This window comes from Paralichthys olivaceus, chromosome 3 (genome assembly GCF_024713975.1).
Source record: "Paralichthys olivaceus isolate ysfri-2021 chromosome 3, ASM2471397v2, whole genome shotgun sequence".
Taxonomy (NCBI): Eukaryota; Metazoa; Chordata; class Actinopteri; order Pleuronectiformes; family Paralichthyidae; genus Paralichthys; species Paralichthys olivaceus.
Genome location: NC_091095.1, coordinates 17340059 through 17364297, shown reverse-complemented (window position 1 = coordinate 17364297; position 24239 = coordinate 17340059). Strand labels below are relative to the sequence as shown.

At 39.7% G+C, this 24239-nt stretch overlaps 2 protein-coding genes across 3 annotated transcripts in view; both read left to right on the top strand.

Annotated features, from left to right (window-relative positions):
- Positions 1 to 1611: 1611 nt before the first annotated feature.
- On the top strand, positions 1612 to 14982 carry bsg (basigin). 2 transcript variants are annotated; one of them, XM_069522269.1, is made up of 9 exons: positions 1623 to 1844; positions 7324 to 7674; positions 9030 to 9198; positions 10097 to 10185; positions 10875 to 11011; positions 11225 to 11501; positions 13075 to 13099; positions 13193 to 13265; positions 13833 to 14982. In XM_069522269.1, the coding sequence occupies exons 1-8, from the start codon at positions 1781 to 1783 to the stop codon at positions 13251 to 13253; spliced, it is 1173 nt and encodes a 390-aa protein (XP_069378370.1). In that variant the 5' UTR covers positions 1623 to 1780; the 3' UTR covers positions 13254 to 13265; positions 13833 to 14982. The 2 variants fall into 2 exon arrangements, with proteins under 2 accessions (XP_019936893.2, XP_069378370.1); XM_020081334.2 differs by lacking the exon at positions 7324 to 7674 and having other exon boundaries at positions 1612 to 1844.
- A 1199-nt stretch (positions 14983 to 16181) lies between these two features.
- hcn2b (hyperpolarization activated cyclic nucleotide-gated potassium channel 2b) overlaps positions 16182 to 24239 on the top strand; it is a 36254-nt gene continuing 28196 nt past the window's right edge. Inside the window, exons 1-3 of the mRNA XM_020080803.2 lie at positions 16182 to 17366; positions 18428 to 18851; positions 22702 to 22863. Of these exons, the coding sequence (XP_019936362.2) occupies positions 16489 to 17366; positions 18428 to 18851; positions 22702 to 22863 (1464 nt within the window). The 5' untranslated portion in view covers positions 16182 to 16488. The remainder of the gene's footprint in view (positions 17367 to 18427; positions 18852 to 22701; positions 22864 to 24239) is intronic.

Below are 24239 nucleotides of genomic sequence, written 5' to 3'. Positions count from 1 at the left end.
CCAAAGGGATGCTGATAGAAAACAGCCTATTAAGTCCTTTTAATGGGTGACTTGTCTGCTAAATGTTATCATTAAGCCAATAAATCCAGCTTCCTTTTTAATTGTTCAGCCATATGGGTGTATTTCCTCCACATTGTACCTCTTCTCTGAGGTTTAGGTTCAAAGGCCTTTTTTTCTGGAGGGATCATTGTTTTGGACTTTCCGTCCTCGGTCAAGCTGAAAGACAAATGGAACCATTTGACTTGTGCTTGTGATTTGACTTTACAATGTGGAAATGCTGCCTATATTCATACTTTATTTTTTAATATGTTATATTATTTATATATAACATTGTGCTGGTATGAAATGTGTCTTTTCATATGTGCAGGTTGAAAAATAATGAGCTTTTTTAAATAGTCTCTGCATATCAGCATGTTCAGCTTCGACTTAAGCTCTGAGCAATGTGAATGTACAGGTGGGTAGATTTGAGTGTTGCAGCTTCAATGTAAACATTTGTTTTGTTTATTGTGAATCTAACATTCAATTTACAAAAATATATTTTATGGGTTGGCAGCACCATCCTATTAGAAAGCATGACAGTAATGGATTTTTTTCTCCCAAGTACATACTCATGCATGTATTCAGGCCTGCTTGAATTGTCAGGGAATTTAGGATAATAAGGATAATAATAATGTTTTTGTTTTTTTGTGCTACAAAACTTTAGTTTCTGAGAAGATGTGCTAAGTTTAATACTCTACCCTAGATTTATGAATTTATTCTAACCCAGTCAATTAAGCCATGAAGTGTGTGTGAGGGTCCTTGTGCAGACTTTCAACATACAGCTGTTTGCTGTCAGATCTGTATTTTTCTATTAGAAATTATATGGATACGGCTGACATGAGGCCTGTGAATGTACAATATAAATATCTGTTTTTTGATCATCTCAAATGTGCAACAACAGTGAAAAGTTACATTACTATTTTTTCTTCACTTTTTGTTCTTGCTTATATTTGTGTTTCTGATTTGGTCAGACCATGATAGGGCTGGGTAATAAAACAATTCCAATAATTACTGCATTATAAATTTCATCCATAGCAATAAAACAAAGTTTTAATACATCAATATGCTGCTTTTGCATTTTGCTCAGAGAGGAGGTCTAACACATTATTGATCTCCCTGTGATTGGCAGAATGTTTTGCTGATTGTGTTGACACAGCAAAGGCAAGTCAGGTTTATTTGTATAACACATTTCAACAAGGCAATTCATGGCAACACTGTAAAAGCAACATAAGACAATAAAAAAAGAAGTATTTAAAAATATTTCTTAAAAGAGATATATGGAGAATAAAAGAATAGATTAATAAGAATAAATGAGTTAGAGTTACAGTCCAGTGTAGCAAATAAATTGCTAAGGCCAACAGGAAAGTAATATAACATTTATCTTGATACATATAACAATGTTTATCTTGATATCCTTTTTAGACCATATAATTTAGCATGAATAACTTCTCAATCAAACAGAGTATATTTATTAGAATTATAAAATAACATGATCACTGAATATTTGGAGATCAACCATTTCTAATATGGAGGATCGACATAACCACGCCCTCCAAACGTGTGCGTCACGCATACGTGCTGCTCAGGGCGTATGCGTCAGGCAGCGAGTAGAGGACGAGCCGCTCCGCCGGACATTCAGCTTCCTCATCGCCGCTGCGAGTTCCCGAGGAGGAGAAGCCTCAGCCACACTCCATCTGACATTATCTCTGTACATTCGACGGCTCAGTGAATCCCGTCCGCCATGAAGCTCCTGTGGGCTGTCAGTGCCCTTCTGCTCAGCTGCTGCCGAGCCAATGCGTCCACAGGTAAGAATTCGGTGTCAGCCATGTTGGTCGAAGATGTGGACTTTGCCCTGACTATACATGTACATGCAAATTCCTGCTTCCCGAAACTATGTCGTGTGTTTTTTGCTGCCGCTCACATAAAACAAAAGGCTGTTAATGTTAGCAACACACAGCCGTGTTAACGCTAGCTGTGCCCGGCTTAGCGTCGATGCTAGCGATACATTTTTATGCTAATATGCGATCTTGTACGAGGGACTTGGGCCGTTGCGTGACTGCAGTTACACAGCGTTTACGTCGAATGTGGTATTCTTCAATGTACGTCGTATGAAATCTCTCGAGGCGTTAGCCGAATGCTAACAAGTGATGGGTCGTGTGTTGGCTCAATGACGTGTTTGCTTGTTGTGTGGTTTGGTGCCGACAGAAGTTGCTGTTGCGTAACGTCACGAAAGGTTGTCTGTTAATAATAAACTGTCGTAACGTTTTTTTAGTGCCGGCATTTAATAACAAGGGCCTGAATTTATCTTCGCACCCTTGTTATGGTCGGTGGCTTGTTCCTGATGAAACGATTATCTGTTTAATTTAATGAACCACTAGGCCCCATCACAGTCATGTGTGTCACAGTCATGTGTGTCACATCATGTGTACTAGCTGCCCCTGTGGTATAGTACATTATTAGATTAGCCACCACTTGCCCCTCTGCTCCCTGTTGGTTCATCGACCTTGGTCACCACACTCAAATGTTACTGACCAATGTCTTCATTTTATTCCATACATAGATTCATTCATACATCTTGGTTACAGTGATCAGTTATCAATGATCTGTGGCTGTGTCACAGGATGTGTTCATCAGCACTGTGGCAACAGCTGTTTCTTTAGGGAACGTTGACTGGTCACAATTGAAAGGTCCCTGGGAGAAGTAATCATAAAGGCATTTTAAGGACTTGATTTGTTTCTTTCAGAATTGCAATTGATGATAATTTTATGTCATATTACAAAGCTTACAGTTGTAGTCGTCCCTGAGCTTGAGCACTCAAGTGAGCTCTGACGTCTTAACAATACGACAAAAGCCCACATTGTACAGAATTTACACACATGTTGCTGTAATAGTATAATAAGGACTTGAAGAATCCATGTCAGGATTTAAATGTATTGTGTGTTTGTTATTTCAAAAGAATGTTGGAATTGCTTTAAAAGAGCCACCTACAGCACAGGCTTACATGTACACTTACAAATACATACACTTAGTGATCTTAATTTCAGTATTTCATCACATAATGTGTTGTTGCACTACACATTGAAAAATTAAACACAAGTTAAATAGGGTAAGTTTAATGTAACACAGTTGGTACAGGCATTCTGGATATTTATGAATGCTAAGCGAATGTGCACAATAGTCAAACACGTACAATGAGCCATCGTGCCACTGGTATCTTTCCTGCATCGGTGATACCAGCTCTGGAGCAGATCAGGGGTAAAATTAGATTTCCCTCGAGCTTCAGCTTCTCTAACTCAACTCCAATGTGAAAAGTAGGTTTCGAGGCAGACAGGTAGAAAAGGCTTCTCTGTGTGTGGGGGGAAAAAAAGAAATAAAAGCCAGTTTTCCACATATGTTTAGCACCTCAGCATCTTTCTCTCAATTTGATAAATGGTGTTTATTACAGATTCATTGAGTCGTTAACGATTATTTTGAGAGTTGAGCTGCTTAACCTGCTCTCACTTAAATGATCCTTTTATGATAACAGCCAGCAGTCAAGTCAGTAGTCCAGCAACAGTGCCGTTTTGCAATTGGCAGTTGACATCCATCTAATACAAGAAACAAATCTGTGTTGATCCACCACAGCTGAATGATTACATTAGACAAATCAGGTCACATTCAATATATTTGACTGTGACAAGTTATTGTAACTCTATTTTCAGGGATTTTGTCCCTAACAATAAACAGACAATTTTTTGCATTCTTAAAAATTTGCTTCCAAGTGAAACGATACAAAAACCTCTAAACCAACAGTGCAAGTAAATGCAAAACACTTTGAAAGGATTTACTTTGTAAAATGTTCCACAAAGTCTAACGCAAGCGGCCATAATGACATTTTGAAAAGACAATTCTACTAAATGTACACAAGACATGAATCTAAGGCAAATTGTTTGCTCATTACAATTTCACTGCAGGGCAAGAACACTGGAACCTGGATAAACAGGTATACAAACAGTTTGAACAGTATACAAGCAAGAATTTGCTTTTGAACATATTGTACCATAGGTCACCAAATCCAAGTTATAGAAAATACTGTCAAAAATCAATTCACTTTTAAATTTCCAATCAAGTCTCAAGCTTTTGTCATATATTGCTCTTAAGACAGAGCGATCAAAGCCTTAATAAGATAATCAATATGGAAATTGGCATGTTGTCATTTATATGAGGACAGAATGCAAGTGGCCTATGTGATGCAGTGAACTCTCATGGCTTGTTTTTGACACATTCAAAATGTCAGTTCACACATCATTAAAACAACGAGTATGATTTTTTCCTAGACAAACAAACACCCCTATGAAATGGCCTGAACAATACAAACATTTCCCAGTGTTTCTATTGGCATCCATTTTGTATTGGAAAAGGCATGGCATTGTATTAGCCTTTCCTGTTCAGTGTGAAAATTTCTATGTACTTCATGACTATAGTGTTTCAGGTTTTGGCCTGTGTATGTCCTTCTTTTGAAAGACTACATTCCTGCTATTGTTAATTTTCAACCAGCTATTTGAATAGAAACAGCAAACAAACCAATGAAGAAGATAAAGCATATATTCACAGTTTGGGGCTATTTGCTACTTTCTTTTTGTGCTAAACAAATCTCGTGCTATCTCTGCAGTACATAAGATATTTAATCTTTTCCATCCCTTAAAATCATTGATTTCCAGGTTTTGTGTGTATCTCTCTACACTGTTTAACATGTTTACTGTATACAAGAGCCGAGTGGTAGCAATGCCATTTGTTCTTTTCAAGGGGCCATTCTTTTGTTATGGAGCAGAGGGTTATAAGCAGTCACTTGCGTTGTCAAGATTCATCTGGTTTGCATCTAATCACAGCAGGGACTGGAGCTTAGTCTATATTTAATTTTGAACTTTTGTACAGCATGTGCTGTGAAGGTGACCCTTGGGAATGGCAGGGTATTCACTTCAAAACAAACAAGTTGTGTAGTCTTTAGGGCTCTTGTTGTTTACAAGTGATTCGCATGATGTTGGCAATTTTGATTGACATTGATTTTTAGATGTATCACACACAGCACAAACTTTAATACATCTCAATAGTAAACATATAAAAGGTGGTGTCTTTTCTTTGTCTTGTATGTTTTTAAGATGGGAGCGGGGTATGTAAGCTCTAGTTTGTCCTGTGGTGTGAGAATGTTATTCTTCTCTTGAACCACCATTGTGGATAACACCCCAGCCACCACTGAGTTGCCAGACAAATCACCTAACCTGCTGTGAATGTAGAAAACTCCAGTACTGGAAAGTCGGGATTAACCAGTTTTACAATAACTGCCATTTGATAATGTCATGATTTCATAACCTTAAGAATGGTAAAAACTACCATATCTAACTATGGTGTCCTGCCTCTCGCGAGCTGTGCGGTGAAATCTCTCGCAGGTCACGTTTTATTAATCATTATAAATGTAGCCGATACTGAAAGTTAATGGTATAATAAGGACATGAAGAATGTGGCTTGAACCAGAACATGTCTAGTTTTTCAAAACTAGTCAATATGTCATGCCCATAACAGAGGAATGTCTGTTGCTGACCTTTCAAAATAAAACTCCCACACAGTTACACAGCTCATGACAGGAAACACAAATTTAGTGACTAACCTTCCACAATAAGGCAACTAAATAAAATAGTTTGCATAAATTACTTTTAAATAAACGTTACACTATTTAAAACTAAAACTGGATAAAGTTGATGATAATAATACATATTTTAATCCATAAGCTATATTATTAGCTATATATTGCTTGTTGTGTGTGTTTTTTCTTCTATAGCATTAATAATCATGAAAACCGTGTACCCGTGATATTTACTCGGACAATCGTGGCACCAAAATTTCATATCGTGACATCCCTAGTCAACACATACCCAAAAGCATATAAAGGCAAAGCACAAAATACACAGCATGGTTGGGAGCATTAAAGCATAACATTTAAGCAAAGTAAGGAAACTAGAATGGCATTCAGTTGAATGCAAGACCCCACCCAGGCTCAATCGTCCCCTTACATCAAGCTACTCCAAATTTCACACGCTCATAGATATCACTTCCCTAAATGTGCTTGTTTGGGGAAAAAAAATCAAGATAAATGAATTTGCCCCTGGAAATATGGTGAGGGGGGAAAAAAAGAAAACCTCACAATGTCACAGAAGTCACAGTAAATTCCTAGATCTGCTCCTGGTCTGGATCTGCACAAAAAAAATAAAAATCAATTTATACAATCAGATGTTCTGTCTTAATTGTTTAACTGCTTTATTTATTGCCTAACTTACTCTGTTGAAAAGAGCTTCTCAGCCAAAGTTTTCCCTCACAATTGCACTTATATAAGCAGTGTGACAATATCTTTTATCGTGTTAAGATACATGCCATGTCTGTTTATTTCCATGTGAATGCCCTGATCGCTGATAATGAATGTTTGCATTTGCTGCTCAGTGGAGGGTGACTTGATGACTCACATATATATTGATGTTGTGTGCATTGCCTCCATCAGTGGAGGAATGTCCTTAGAAATAAGTCTTCATGATGTGTTAGCCTGGCTCGACACACTAAACTGCTGTTGGGTTACCCTCGACACGGCAGAGAAAAGCTTCTCAGCCCCCAAATTCTAAATGCATGTTCTGAAGCTTTCATTTTTATTTGATTTTATGTGAATTTTCTTTTTCATTTCAACCACATCTGCTTTATTTGTTCCGTTTCATTCTGTTCCATTGGGATGTCTCAATAAGTCTGGATGTTTATTATTTACTTAGAACACAGAAAAAACAAAATTTGAAACTACCCTCAAGTTTAATTCATAAAATTTAACTGCATAACATTCAGTTATAATTACATTTTTTACATATATATATATATATATATTCGGCTGCAGCTAATTGGTCAGGTGTTCATGTAAAAATGTAAACCTGGGGTCATACCTTTATTTTGTGCTCTAAAGTAGACTTGAGTCACCCCTAATAACCTTTCCTGTTGCATTTTTTTAGTTGTGTCTTTATGGGTCAGAGTAGCAGAAGTGATCGAAAAATTTGCTCTGATCTGAACCTTTTCTGTGCTTTTCTTTCATATTTTCATTTCATTTTGTGTGTTATTAACGTTATTTCTTGTTCTTTCTTTTTTTTCCTGTTTGCTTGACTTTCTTCCATCACTGCCTTTCATCACCAATCCATGATATCATCTGTCTTTCTTTAAATCCACCAAATTCAACATTTCTCTTAACCTTTGCCTGCTGGGCTGACTGTTACCGCTCAGCTGGGTTTATCAAGTCTCCGCTGTCTAAGATGAAGCTGATCAATGACAGTGCAGAGATGTATTGCGAGGTGATAGGGAACCCCATCCCAGAGGTGCAGTGGTGGTTTGTACAGGGCGAAGAGCCCAACGAGACCTTCACGCAGCTCTTTGATGGGGCACGGGACTACCGTGTGCAAATTAACGCCACATACATAGCACATGCCACAAGCACCATTCACCTCACTAGCCTCACCCTCGAAGACTCGGGCACATACGAGTGCCGCGCTTCCAACGACCCTGACCGCAATGAACTGAAGAAGACGCCCAAAATCAAGTGGATCCGCTCGCAGGCAAACATTATTGTGATTGAAAGTGAGTGGCAGAGGAAGCATGAGGAGATGCCAGTCAAAGTAGTTTGGCTATCATCTCCTCATTAGTTAAGTCCTGGACATTCAGCTCCTGTTACAATCAAACTCCCATGCTTACCAAACCAGTACCCTCTCTATCCTGCTTCACCCAGTGTCCACTCTCCCTCTCCTCAAAAGCACTGAAGTTGTCCCATAATAGAGAATGAACCTGGTCATACAGTGTGGCTAAGCCCCCCCCATTCCCTGAGACACAACTTATCTTAAACCTGATGCTTTTTTTGCCTGGTTTCATGGCTTAGGCACCACAATGTTATGTTTCGGTGCATTAATACTGGTCATAAAGGCTGGAAATTTGCAAATGGCCACTGAAGGAAAACATATGTTAAATGAAAAAAAAACATGACTGCTTAATAATAATAAATACAAATGGGGTGTCAGATAACTTGACTAGTATTGTTCTTAGTAGATTTTCATTTTTCTACCAGTTTCCTTAATTGATACTAACACTGGCAATACCCCTATTGTTTATTCTTGTACACCTTTCCTGTGTTTTATAACCGAAGTGACTTATAACTGAACTTTAGACATGGAAGATGGCAACTTATTATTTTCGGCCATGGGACGTGTTCCTGTCTTGTGGTCCAGTATTATACTTTTGTCACTTTAGAAGAATTGGTCCGCTTCTACCCAATTGAAGCAATAATACTTTTTACATTTTATCATAAAATTGGCAGAGAAACTGCCAACAGTCTTACATCCCTCTCTTGTTGCATCTTCTGCATGAAACTTTTCAACATATCTTTTCCCTATGACCCTTTGTAGTCCATCTATTAGCTTTCAGTACAACTCCTTTTCTTCCCTTCATTCTACTGTTGGTGGGACAGATCTCCTGTCTTTTTTCACTTTTTTGAAAGTTCTGTGTGCTATAGTGCAGAACTAACACGTGTCATATTAAATGTGTTTTCTTTCTCTAACTTGGAAGGAAAATGCGTTTTCAACACAACACTCAACAATTGCTTCAACAAAAAATTATTTGTGTCACAACCCTGTACCACCTGGTGACTTTCATTTATCTGCTCATCACAAATCACATAGCATAGGGCTGTCGTGTACATGGTATGTCCATGACTATCTATATCATTTCTGTGAAGGCAACTGTTGAGTGTTGTGAGAAAAAATGGAAATCAAGACTGTAGCTAAAAAAATGAATACATTTCAGCAATTTGAGATCCTGTGTATTAGAACAAACATTTGTGCCTAAACCTACACAAATTTAGATTAATGCCAATGAACTGATTTTTGTTTTCATTTCAATTCAAGAATGTATAATAATTTTTTTTTTTCTATGTTTACCTTAAGCCCCAAACATCATTACTGAACCTTCTGAGGTCAGCAATCAGACCAGCGCAACACTCAGCTGCAACTTGACAGAGTCTAGCCTTCCCATCAAGGGATCCTTCTGGACACACAACGGCAAAGTCGTGGATAATTCCAACTCCGCCGCTTCCACTCCATTCACCAGCCTAAAGTAAGTAGCTGGTCCATCCAAGTGTCTTATACAGGCATATCTACCCTGCAGATTCTCTGGCACTCATCCTCTGATAGTTATATACCTGTTCTTATTTCAAAGTGTTTGGATAATCTTACTGGAAGAGCAGAATAATTCAGTTACGTGGCCCTCCGAGTTGTACTACTGAGTAAATTAACCTTACAAGAAATTGAAAAGTCCAGTTGTCTTTTATTTTTCTTTATTACCTACATTCTGAAATATGCACTGAGCATCATTGATGTAGAAGACATTTAACAATCCCTGAGCCTAGATACAGCTGTTTTCTTTTCTCCCTTCTTTTGTCCTTTACTTTGATTGTTAAGCTTTGTTCATTTCCAGCTTTATCCTCTGAGGTTCTCTCCCTCGCATTTTTGCCTTTTTCATGTTTTGTCCCTCCCCTCTTACTTTTCCTCCCTTCCTCCATGGCTGCCTCTATCAGCTGTAAAGCTAGGGGCACAATTCAGGCATTCACTGCTCTTGATTAGCAGAGAGGTGGACCGTGTAGATGTGCAGGGTTGCCGATAGTCTTGGCAGCAGGGATAAGCGCCCCTAGCAGTGTGCTCACTTGGCCTGACCTTAATTCCCCATTAGTGAGAGCAGGCCGGACTGCACGGGACAACAGCACCAAACAAAAGTGTCATTGTTATTACTCTGGAAAATATGAAATATTTGTTGCTTGGACAAGCAGCTTTATTTTTACACGCAGCCTTTGAGCATAAACAAAGTTCTACTGTAGATGTTCTACTCTGTAAAGTGGTAAACTAAGCACTGTCATCAAAGTGGTCATAATTTACTACCTCCTTCACTCTAGGTTGCCAGGTCAGCACATATAATCGCATCCAATGTTCTTAAATCCTGATTTCTTTTCTTTGCATAGTTTGGAAAAGATCACCCACCATTCAGCTGGGATATATGAATGTGTGTTCATGACTGACCCTAAGGTGAAGCAGACAATTGAAGTCAAAAGTAAGTTTGGTCATTTAAATGTCCATGGTTACAGCACTCAAATGTTTTTTATAGTTACAGATTGGGTCACTTATAAATAAAGTTTATAATTCAGACTAAATCTTATTGTTGACAGCCACTCTCCAGGAAGCATCATGTGATATCCAATGTTTTTGTTATCAGTAGGTTCTGATGTTATTAGATGTCCAGGCTGTTTGATCCATTTGTTCACATCATCATATATTCTGTATTCTGGGACCTCTTCTCTTTTATTGTGGTATTGAGAATCTTTTTTCATACTAGTATGTTGTTGAAGGATAACATTTTATTATCATAAAAACCACAGAAGGAACCACCAGTTTCCATAAAAAGATTTCAATTGTAGGATACCTAATGAATATGAGCTCTGATCTCTTCCAATCTTTATTTCATTTCTGTCCCAGTGTGAACTTTATGGAAAATGACTGTGCCAAGGGGACCTGAAAACTGTGAATCACATGTACAATCATAGCTCTGATAGTTTGATAATTCATTTAAAGTTAGGCCTTAGAGGGATGTAAGAAAAAAAACTAAGACTTGGAGTAGTACATCTACAGCTTGGTTTCACATTCTTTGTGAACTATACCTTCTGCTCCAAGATGCAAAATCAAGTATTCTTTTTTATAAACTTTCATATTTTTAATTATAAGGTGTTTCTCTCCCTGCTGCAGCACTCCCTCATGTTACTACCCACAAACACTCTGAGCATGGCAATGAGAACAGCGAAGCTGTGATGGTGTGTGAAAGTCATGGCTATCCACTGCCCACTGACTGGACATGGTTCAAAGAGGTCGATGACATGCAAACAGTACGTATCTCTCAGGCTCTTCAAGCTCTGTTATTCCAATAACATCAATATACACTTTTAATTATTTTTAAGAGGAACATGAACCTAAACATTTCAATCATTATTAATATTGTGATGGCATTTAAAATGAAAATTTAATAAAAAAAATGTATTATATGAATTCAAATGAAATGATGCAGAATGATTGCATACGTCTTTTTTATGAACCCTTAGCCAATCATCAACGGCACTAGCGACAAATACGAGATCAAGAGCACCCCCAACAAGACCACCCTGACCATTAATGACCTGAGCATCAACAGCGACATCGGAGACTACGTCTGCTCTGGAACCAACGAACTCGGCACAGCCAGCGATAAGATCCACTTGCGTGTTCGCAGTCGCCTGGCCGCTCTCTGGCCCTTCCTTGGCATTGTGGCTGAGGTCATCATCTTGGTGGCCATCATCTTTATTTATGAAAAGAGGAGAAAGCCAGATGAGGTCAACGATGGTACGTATGCCATGCTGCTTAAAACACAACACGTGTTCAACTGTCAAGCTGTGTTCAGATCAATTTGGCTACTTTTTGGTTGCCACGGTGTTCAGGGAAAATACGAAAAAACAATAGAACATAAGCAACTAGGTTGAACATTCTCTGGCATTAATTTGCACATGAAGCATATGAAAAGTCATTATCCTTTTCCATTACTTGTAACTTGAATTGACTACCTTACATATATAAAAACATAACAGTCACCTAGACTGTCATTACCAGTAGGCCACAGTTGTTGGTAAATTCCAAACCTTATTGGCCAATTTAATAATGACTTTAGTTGGAAATAAAACCATGAGTAGCTAGTTACTATTTTCCTCTGAGCTTTGAGCTGAGGAGATTATGTGCCCTCAAGTTGCAAGGAGAGTATCAAAACCAAGCATTGCTGTTTAAGCGGAGCTGTATGGAATGTAGCATGTATTCACTATGAACCCTTATTGTCTTATGTTTTTGTCATTATTTACATTTTATATATCAGTGTTAAGTGTTTGCCTCTGTTTTAAGCAATCTGTGATAGACACTATTATTTTTTTTATTATTTACATTTTTACTTCTCTGTTCGCTGCTGATTTTGCATTTTGGTAAGTGAACAAAACTGCATGTCAGACTGAAGTGGTTGAGCTGAGATGACGACAAGGGGAAATGCTCTTGGAGCCTGAATGAACTGCTTTCCTTATTCACCAGAGCCACAAGAGGAATGTGCTCAAAGATTTGGTCACTCTTTCACTGGCCCGGCAATGTATACAGAGCAAGCTTCAACTGTTTTCTCTCCACCTCATTTCCTGGCAACATTCTTTTTTTTTATTTTTATCAAATCCAAGTGTTTGAGCCAATGAAAGAGTCATATGAGGCCCTCGGTGTAGTGTAATGGTTTGACATAAAATAAGTGAGAGGTTTCACCGTTGTGTCTGCATGCCATCTGCATCTTGTACTTTATGCATGATACATGATAGGCAACCCTCTTCTTGAGACCAGTTTACCATTTACCATTTGTCTCATTCACCATTTGGCTAGATATAGGCTACTCTGCCTTACCTTGTGACTACGTGCTGTTGCTCTGGTGTCAAAACAGACGCTGTCCATGCCAGGTTGTGTGTTAGCTCTGCCAGTTTTTAGATGCCTACTGTCTTTTACCTCAATATGGCCTCTGCAGTGTTCCTTTGGTGTCCTCTGCTTGTTTTGCATGAGCATCTGTGATACATTTTCAAATGTTACTTGAGATTAAATTAAGAAACAAAGTAATTCATACAGTGACATTTAGCACACAAAAGGGATTGTGTGCTTGATATTAGAGATGAGGTTTTTGTTGTATCATTCATTGTCAGAAACTCAACAGCTGGGCATGCTTCAGTTCATGTTTAGTTGGATTTGATCATAACCTCATTGGAGTCATGTTGCAGAGGAGAGTATGACATTTGCTTCCATCATCTGTGGGGAGGGGGCATGTACTACTACTCACACCAGCCACAAGTGTAATCTGCTATCAACTCACTCTTCTTTTTGTTTTCCTCCCCCCACTGATCGACTCTAGATGACGACTCAGGATCTGCTCCTCTGTAAGTACCCTCTACTGCTTCATATCGTAATCCTCACTTTTGATTTTGTCTTCTGCTCAAAACTTAATGTTTCTGCTGTAATGTGTTTTTCAGGAAGAGCAACTCAAATGCCAACCACAAAGACAAGAATGTGAGGCAAAGGAATTCTAACTAGAAGCTGAACACGGTGAGTGTGTAAAATGGAACCATTGCATCTTCTTAAAGGAGGCACACAATCCTCATTCAGGTTCAGCGTACCTAAGTTCATCATTTCTAATTCAGTTTACATCATGATGGCCCACATTTGCATAATAAATGTCACATGACATCACCGTTGTGATCAGTGGTTACCATGGATCACAGATCTGAATGCAATTATTACTCATAAAAGTGACAGCAACAGTAAAACTGTATGTTACACTGTTATGTAAACGTGATCATGCTGACGAGGAAGTATCAGCTGCACTACCCATCAATTTCAGGATCAGTGTTTTCGATGTGAGAGGAGAGCTCACTTTACTGGAGCTTTTTTAACTCTGCAGAACTTTTACATAAATAAAAAAAAAAGTGGAAAAAGGAAAGGGAAAAACAGAAAAAGTATAATATGTTGCCATTAAAATGCAAATCTGCTCTTGAATAGAAAAAATAAAATAAGATTTTATTTTCAAACTCTTCTATCCAGCATTTCAAATGTGAATTTTTGTCCAAAGGTTAAACACTGTATTTCGCTCGTGTCTCTGTTTTCTCCTCCTAGATGGACGAGCGGATGGCAGTCCATGACTCAGCAGTTGTTTGGCACATTTTGTGCAACCTGCAATTATAAGTACCTTTTTGTGCTTGGGTGTTTATGTTTAAAGAAACTGAAGGATTTCCTCTCGTTTAATTTTCTTCTATATTCTTCTCCACATTGTGCAAACAGAGAACATAGTGTGAAATAAAATTTTCGTCTTGAGGCCCCGGGGCAAATATTGCATGAGTTTAAACGCTGTTCTAGCCAAGTGTGTGTATTCGTTGTGAAATCATTAGAAGGTTCATGTGAGGAATGCTTAGTTTGTGGTTCTTTTCTGTTCATGCTGATGCTTCCTACACTGACCACACAGTTGTCAGTCTTTGCTTTTTATATTCTCCGATCTGCAATGGTGACTTGTAAAGCAGCACAAGTTTTGTTTAGAGGATCTGAAACATGGTTTTGGATCCTGATACATCACTGCCATGACTGGAGTGTGTTTGAATTCACATGTTTGATCTGTACCTACACCACCACAAACCTCCCTCTGCAGAGTTTTATACTTTGCCTTAACAAGCGCTGTTTCTCCTCGGTCCTTTTTGCATTTTTCACTTATTACAATTTAAAATATGACGCCCAAATTAAAATGCAGAAATTATGAAGATGTAATGTTTTCGAGGTTTTGTTGCCATAAGAAATTAGTTTCAATGAAAGCTTTTGTTCTTTTCTTCATGCTTTTATTTCATTTTAGATACATATATTAGAATAAATGTTTATTCACCTTGTTTTTTTTTTTTGCTGATATCACATTCACAATAAAAAAAAAACTATCCAGGACCAAGTGCAAGACATGCAAGTTGTTTTGCTTCAGTTAAATGCAACGTAAATACTGATGTACACAAATGTTTAGAAACTGCTGATGACATTTAATAATATGTTTTGTCTTTTTCACTCTGATCTGAGAAAAATCATTTTCTGTGCGATTGTCGGACCGCTGTCTCCATCTCCTTCACTGTTTAGATGATTCAAAGCCATATGTTCATTTAACCTGAATAGTGTTGTGATTGGATGTTACCATTTCAGAGTTTAACAAATAAAAAAAGACCTTGCAAGAGTTGTGTAAACTGTTGTACCATCCAGTTACATGGACTGAACTGAATAAAGGTATTTGGTTTTATGTGTTTACTTCTTGATTTATTCAAAGAAATTTTCACTTTTCAACATATAAAGTAAAAATGTTAGATTTTGAATTTTAATAAATGTATTCCTATAGACTTCTGTATGCCTAACACTCTCATTAACTTGTGAAATAAAGCAGTAAAGAATTTAGGGTGTGTTAACTGACATGTTTCCTATCATTTGCATTACAACAGGTGCGAACAACAGACTTCGCTTGGAGAAATCCTTCCTGTCCTGCTCGTCTTCAAAAGATCTCATTGTACAGAATCCACGGTTGGCCGGTGCAAAAATACATTCCATTCTAAAGCTGAAGCTAATACAGGGTTGAACAAATCAAGTAGTTCTTGCCAAAGATATCTTGGAGTACTGTGTGTTTCCCCTGACAATGGCAATTCCACAAGAAGACTGATTATGTTTTCACTTTATTTGGTTATTTGTCTAACTCTGCTTAATCCTCATATCAATCTCAGACAAACTTGAACACTTTGTCACCATCACAATAAGAAAAGAATAATTAAATCAAGTTTCACACACTTGGATATCAGTTTCCTAAATATGTCATATTTTGTTCAATCTGGACCATATGATTTATTGCCTGAGAATAGAGAAAATGTTGAAATCTATCTTAACTGTTAAAGAAAGTGGAAATGATTTTCTCCGGGTCTGCACCAACATTTAATGAGTTCTTTTACCAAGCCTTATATACTGTAACAATTCTTTTAGAAAAGAAAGCAGAGTGCAGCACATGGCTATAAACAGTGGTAAGCATTTTAAACAGTTCTACAGAGAAACACGATGAGCACTTTGTTTTTTGTTTATGTACAGTATTATTACCGCCCAGTTCTCTGCTGAGTTCTATAGTAGAAAACTCTAGGAAGCCTGGGCGTGTGCAGTCTGTACATTCTTCCACAAGGTGGAGCCTTTCAACCAAGATACAGAGGCCAGACAAACCACAACTAACAAAGCAACAGGCAGAGACTGTAGAATCTGTCTAGTTTGAGTAAATGGCCACCTGACCATGGCAACACGGATTATTGTCTGATCAGCTTCTTTGATTTAGTTCCCTGAGATCAGCAGTGGGTGAATAAACGTGGTTTGTTGTGACCTCCACATGTCACCTTTGTCCTGATGTTGCTGTCAGGTGAGTTTATTTAGCCCATGTATTCATCAATATACTTATATAGGGTACTTCTTATGAGCTAATTGCAGTTTTCTGATCACATTGGGAGGCTGAGTGTCAGTGTGTCAGTTGGTTTTTCAATATTTTATTTAGTACTCCATGAGCTACCTGTGTTGCAGCCCGGGGATAATGCTATTCTATCTCTTCCACACACACACACACTGGGCATAAAACAACAGAAGCCAGGTTGCCACCATAGCAACGCTATTACCCTGAAGTGTTGTGAATGGGAAGCAGGAGGCTGCTGCTGCTGCTGCTGATGCTCTGAACTCACACCTTCCTCCTCCTCTGCCGCCGCCCAGTCTCGCCAGGTTCGAGGTGTGTATGTGTCTCTGTCTGCCGGTGATGCACGAGGCTGAGGACGGCGAGGAGGAGTCCAAATTCCAGCAGCTTTTTCTTCTTCCACCTCAAGTCGCCAGCCCGACCGGACGCGCGGATCATGGGACCAGCGGAGGAGCCGAGATGAAGAAATTCACGCCAGGAGGCGGAGCCGCGTCCGCCGCGCGCAAAAACTCCAACAACAACGAGCTGTGGCTCCTGTGCGCCGAGGACTCTCCCCCTCTCAGTGCCGGCGGCACTGCAACCTCTCCGCCGCGCCACAGGGATGCTGCTGCTGCTGCTGCTGCTGGTTGTGGAGGTGGCTCAGAGTCGGACCACTGGAGCGCAGGGGATACAGCGTCAGAGACAGCCATCGGTATGATATGCAACAAAAACGGAGATTGTAGAAGGGACCCGACCAGCTCAGGGAGCCTCTCCTCCCTCATCTCCAGGCAGGAGAAGCAGGCAGATGGAGGAGTAGCGGCGGCAGCGGCAGGAGGACCAGAGGTTCAGGCTGCGAGCATGGACGCTTCACCGGGGTCCCTGACGCAGGGGGCCGAGGTCAAGACCGGGGCATCGATGGAGAAGAAGGACTCCAGAGTTTCTTTCTCCTACGCCCCGACCGGCAAAGGACAGACTCCGAGTCAGCAGTCGAGACATTCTGTCACGTTCTCCAAAGCGGAGGATGGTTCTCAGATAGTTCCGGACGATGGGGACTCCAGGGGGAATCAGACGTACATGCAGCGGCAGTTCAGCTCCATGCTTCAGCCCGGAGTTAACAAGTTCTCCCTGCGCATGTTTGGCAGCCAGAAGGCGGTGGAGAAGGAACAGGAGCGCGTCAAATCAGCGGGTAATTGGATTATCCACCCGTACAGCGACTTCAGGTAGGGGTTCTACTGAGGATGTGATGTTTGTTTGATACTGTGGATATAGTGGAACCTCATACCCCTTCTCTATAAACTCAATATGAGGAAAAGGCCAAAAATTCAATGTTTCCCATTAAAGGAACCTGGACAATAAACAGCAGCCAGTTAGTATTAATGCTCCAACTGTAACTTGTAATCTGACCCAATAGGTTCAACTCGTCCTAAACAAAGATAATGTGTAATTTCAATAAGTCATAATAAGTTGAAAAAGTTGCGTCACTGAGCTGGAATGTGTCTGAACATCTTTTCAGCACCCCGGACAGCTCCCCCACTGATCTGTACAACACAGGACTGATGATTTGAGCTCTCTATTAAAACATTACTCATCATAACATTAATTTTTAATTATTGTAATGCCCTTTAACTGGCACAGCCTATACATTATAGGATCCATGACTCACAATGCACTTCCCCAGTTCCTTATTTCTAATTGATCCCGAAGCTGAGTAAGTTGCACTCTCTCAACACATAGTTGCTGATTAATTATGTTGATGTGAACTAATGAAGTCACAGGGCAGTGGTGTGGCATGACTGACATTTGTACAACTCTTGTTTTAGACGAATAAATGTATCAGTAAGTAACCGGATATTTAGGTGATAGAGCATTAAACTGTGGCCATGTTTACTGCACAGGTCTCTGTATCCTTTGTTGTTTTGTTTTTTTTAAATTAACTCAGCACCCAGTTTGTCTCACCTGTGACACTCCTGTCTCTGTTTGTCCTTGGTGTGACCTTGTTTTCAAGCATAGGTTATCTGACCAGAAGCAGATACAGAGCACTTTAAGTGCTTCATCAAAGATCAGCCATTTTTACTGTGGTTACAGGGGGGGTGCTGTTCTTTGACTGTGTGAGGACTTCATGATACAGAGGAAGCTGGAAATTCCACTTGTCATAAATCAAGCACAATCAGCATGTGATATGCACAGAAAATAGCAACACTATAACTGCCTGAAACTGGCTCAGATTTAATGTGCTCTCATGTGTTGTTGTCCTTTGTATTGTCTTCATCCAACCCATCAGGTTCTACTGGGACTTCACCATGCTGATGTTCATGGTGGGCAACCTGATCATCATCCCTGTGGGCATCACCTTCTTCAAGGACGAGACCACCACGCCCTGGATCATCTTCAATGTGGTTTCCGACACCTTCTTCCTCATGGACCTGGTTCTCAACTTCAGGACGGGCATCGTGTTTGAGGACAACACAGAGATCATCCTCGATCCAAAGAAGATCAAGAAGAAGTACCTGAAGAGCTGGTTCGTGGTGGACTTTGTCTCCTCCATACCTGTGGATTATATCTTTCTCATCGTGGAGAAAGGGATCGACTCGGAGGTTTACAAGACGGCCCGGGCGCTCCGCATCGTCCGCTTCACAAAGATCCTCAGTCTGCTGCGTCTGCTGAGGCTCTCCAGACTCATCCGTTACATCCACCAGTGGGAGGAGGTAGGTTTCGTTCAACCACATGAAAAGAAGGAGGGTTCAGGTTCACTTTAGTTTGAAAATAAAAGGATGCAACAGTTTGGTGGGATAGTTACTGATTACATTTTTGTAATGATTACAGCCAGTTGAGGTGTAGGACAAGAATATTGGCTCAGAACCCATGTTAATGAATATGATAAAATCCTATAGTGATAACACACAATACACAAGTGAAACACAAAGGCTAAACACAAGGGACACCTCTGTTTTACATTGTGTTTTGTATTTCAGAGGTAAATCGTACAAAATGTAAGATACAGACAGCTCTTTATATGTCTGTCCTGACTGATTTAGAAAAAAATATCTACATATATTTAATTTAACACATTTCTAACTGAAACAGTTAAAGTGCAGTTTAAATAGTTTAGTCTCTTCACTGAAATCTGACAAAATAACCTCTTTCATTATGATAAAAATAATGACACAAAATATTAAATGAATCCTTTTTTGTATGTTCCTGTTGCTTTTTGTTTATAGAAATAAATAAGATACTGGCTGATAGGATGGACGCTAAATCGTATCAGTGTATATGTTGTTTTTGTATAAATCTAAAAAAGGATACTTTGGGACTATATACGATTCTGGATGCTGTCTTCAATCTTCTGTTGCTCATTATTTTCCTGCCAATATATTCTCTTTACATATTGCAGTATCCTAAGTTACCTTGTAGACTGACAGGATGCAGGTTCACTATTATGAGGCGTAACTTGTAGATCAGAAGAAAATGTTCACACAAGAGTTCTTTTGATGGATTTTAGGATAAAAGACGTATCAGCATCACTTCCTCTGCACTGATGATCCCTGATGTGTGAGTGTGGAAGAAAGATGCATCTTGGATACGATGACAAAGTATTGCATTATATTTGCTCATAAATAAAGAGAAACTATAGTCCCACTGTCATTAATAATACAATATTGAATTCCAGCACAGTGATTTGTGTTTCTAAACAATGTCCTCATCTTCTGTACAATCACTTCCTGACACACTTTAAGTCTGAAAGCTGGATATTAGCTCATCATAAACCAATCTATGAAAAATGAATTTGTGCTCATCAGTGGGAAACTGAAAAGGGGATTTCCCATAAATAAGAAAACAAACATTTTTCACATTTTTATAATTGTCTTCTTATGACATATTAACTAATCAAGCATCAAACTGTTTTAAATGGATACTGAAAGAGTGGATGATAGAACAATTTCAAGCTTTACATTACACAGCAGAAAATAATATGAATCTATTATCCATCATTTACCCTGATGCCACCATATAAACCCTTTTTATCTCTATATAAACCAATGACTCCATTTTCGGACAACCAGTCATCTAAGAAAGAAATGTGTGTTTCCTCACTCTAAGAATAACTGGTGCTGTTGTGATTACAGAGTGGTAATTTGAGTTTGAGGAGAACCATAATTACTGACTTACACACACACACACACACACACACAACCGAATGCTCCTGTTCTTCTACTGAGCCCCTGCCTTGATCAGCTCAGATGAGCTGAGCTCTGCTCTCCTCAGCTCGATCCAAATGAGGCTGACTGTCTTTTCCGAATGCTCTGCTCAGCTCGGCTCAGCTCTGCTCAGCTCGGCTCAGCTCGGCTCAGCTCAGCTCAGCTCAGCTCACTGCAGCAGCCGGGTCTCTTATAGATCATCTTAGAGTTGATGATTTCACTGTTTAGTCCGGCAATAGAACAACTGAGTGGACAATGACCTTGTTCAAATTGATGCTGATAACCAGTATGTCAGACATGATATTAGAATAGACTGAGGTGTGTGTGTGTTTGTTGTGCAGCCGACACAGCAACAGAGATAAGCGTTGTCAGAAATAGCCAGAGCAATTTCCTGAGGCAGGAAACGTGTATCAAGGCTCTCCACTTGCTGGCATGTCGTTTTCATGAGGTAGATTATGATGGTGAATGAGTGCGAGCGAGTGCACAAGGGTGGGGGATTAGATTCGATGGTGGTGGGTGGAATTTAATCAAGTTTGTTAGTTTTCTCTAAATGTTGTCACCTGAATCTTTTGGGTGAACTGTGGTGCCGCAGACGGGAGAAGAACATATTTCATCTGTGTTTTCCAGACAGTGAGCTGTGGTCACAGTAATGTGCCCTGACCCAGATTGTGGTGTGACAGTGACACATGGCCAGGTACTGTTCTGGTGTCGGGGGGAACATTAGTCCTGGAGCCTCATTAATCTTGATGGGTATATGCTTCCTAATCACAGAGCAGGACCTCACAGTGGGTTTCCCTTTCTCCTTCTACAAACTGGCAAAGGCCATTAGATATTATCTCAGATACTCAGAGAGTAAGTGTCTTTGGCATTTGTTCAGCAGAAGATAACATTTCTAAATGGTTGGCACGGAGCTTTATGAACAACAAACACGCACATTGGAAAATGGAATGAGAGTGTTGGCCAGTCGGATGGAGTGAGATGTTTTGATGGTCGGCCTTCTTGTGTTGTCGCTGTAACTAACGAGAGACAGTTGCATGCTGGGATTTAGTAGGAGAGCAGGTTTTGAAATTCAAGTGAGCTGACAGGATGACTCACCGAAAGTCCTGACCCGGTTGCTCTCTCACACACACACACACACACACACACACACACACACAAACAATGGTAACAAGGTTTGGCCGATAGCCAGCGAAGCCACAGTGAGAGGTGTTTACAAGGCTGCGACCACAATGACCACAATACCAGCTCCACACAGATGAACCTTCGTGCCTGAGGCGAGTGATGCTGAGCAACAGCAGAGAGAGGCTGTTGATCAAAGCTTCATCAGTGTCTGATGAGGTTTGATCATGACTGAGTACAGAGCGCAGACTGTGCTTGTTCACTTTCTACACCTGGTTATAATTTAGAACCTCAGCCTGAGACATTATTAAAGTCTGAGTGAGGAGGCATGATATTCATCACGTCTCAGAAAAAAGCTTGAGTGTAGTTTTTCACTCCACTCAGAAAAACAAGTCTGATTGAGTTTTCAAAGATAACCATGGCTGCAGCCCATCCGCACAGGCTGCCGATTGAATTAAACTTGCACCAATCATATTTATATTTCAGCCATTGGTTGAATATCTACCTATAATTAGAGAGGTGTTGCTTATTGTATTAATTATCAGCCGCCGCCGCAGTTTAGTGTCTTTCAGACACATTAGGCAACTTTTTATGTCAAAGAAACAGTTGTGCACTACAACAAATTTAGCAACTAAAAAAACACAAACAACAGAAAACAAGCTAATAAAAATTTAAAAATTACTTCAAATGAATACCTTTTGTTCTGCAATGTCTTTCAGCAAAGCAATATTATATTATTATTATTATAATTATGTCATTTGCAGTCTTATTTTCAGTTACCTGTTGAACTTAAACCCAATGTTCACTCACTTTTACCTCTGGCTTTGATCTCACAAAAACCACTGGTGTAAATATTTGGCTCTTCAGCTGCTAAATGCTTCATTGTGTTGACTAACTAGCGGCTTACAGACAGTGTACAATGTTTTTATAAAGGTTTTTGTTAAAAAACTGTAAATGACACTATGAGAGCAGTGAGAGTGAACTGGGACAATGAAGATTTGAACACAATGGCTTAAATGACCTGAAACTCAGTTTCAGGTTTCACTATGGTTCTATCTCTGACATTGTCATTTGATTGCATTTGTAAAAATAATGATAATAAGACATTCATAAATGTTCATGTTTGTATGGATTCTGTCTGTATCCACTGCTTTGTCATTCTCTTCACACATCTGTCTTCGCCTTTCCTCCTCACCACGTCTGTAACCCTCTGTTCACCCATCTCCTCTCCGCCTGACAGATCTTCCACATGACCTATGACCTGGCCAGTGCTGTGATGCGAATATTCAACCTGATTGGTATGATGCTGCTGCTGTGTCACTGGGACGGCTGTCTCCAGTTCCTCGTTCCAATGCTGCAGGACTTTCCGTCTGACTGCTGGGTCTCCCTCAACAAGATGGTGGTAAGCGTTGGCCTGTTTTTGTGTTTACATAATGTGTGTTCGCAGACATTAAAGGTAACATTAAAGTGAAGTTACACAACCACATGAACATATGCATGCAAAAGTGTTTGACAAAACAACAACTGCGAAACCAGCGTGCAAATCATTTCCCCTATGGAGCTCAAAGTGTGTTGGAGGCAGATGGGGAAAAGGGATTTATTTAAAGTTGAGTCTGCACACATTCACACACACATACATACACATGCACACACACACACACACAAACGGCCTTAATTAAACCCTCACTAATAGAACCCAGGAGACATGGCAGTGCACAGACAGCAGGAGCGAAGGATGACAAAAAGAGCTTGTTTCCTCCCGGTTCATTCTGCATGTCATGTGGTTTGCTCTTGTCTTTCTTTCTCCTTTATTCCTCCTCTCAGACGTCCTATCTGGCAGGTAGTTTCTGACCATCTGCTGATAGACAGACCATTAGGAGAGGGTTTCTCCCAAATTATTGTTGGCATGAAAAGGAGAACTCTCTGGAGAGAAAGTGGTGCAACGTTCAAGATGCATGAAAAGCAATTATCTCGCCAGATAATTAATAAATATACAGCATTAAAAGCACATTGGTTTTGGACTTGCAACCTGCAACAACATTCAAGGATTTTGCAGAACAAGACAACTGCATGTTCAGTTAAACTCTCATTGTATAATAATATCACATATGCAAGTTGTCGGTTCATCAGCATCGACTGAATATGGGAATACTACAACTTTATTACTTTTTTTCAAACAGAACATTAGTTCTGGCCACCAAGGTCAAAGCCATGGTGGCCTCACAAGACATGCTTTTGGCCTCTTGAACATGATCTCAAGTCTGCCCTTAGGGAATTTCTTCAAATTTTGACCAGTTGAATGAGTTGATCCAAGTGGTCAAAAGTCACAGTGACCCATTAGCTGTAAAATACAGTGATTGAAATACAGATTGACATAATCTGTGACAGCCAAATGATGTTTTTGGTTGACTGCTTCTTACTGCTGCGATCAGAAGGTGCAATAACTTGCGAGATTGACTCAAACTACTTCTCTGAGGGAACATCACATTTTGTGTTGTGTCTAAGGAAGTTCAGCAGACTGGATAATTCCATCTTTATACGTTTGTCAGGTGCGGGCTCTTTCCTGAGAAGTCTAACGCTGAATGAACTTTCTAAATTTGGCACATAGAGCTGTGACTCTCAGACCTCTGATAACACTGTGACATGCTGGTGTATGTGCACAAGTGTGTTTGGATGTGCGTGTGTGTGTGATCTCCAGGAACAGATGGATCTCACACCCACTGACCCTAGGGGACTACACTGCTGCTCTCTTTCTCATTCCATTTCTTCTCGCTTCTT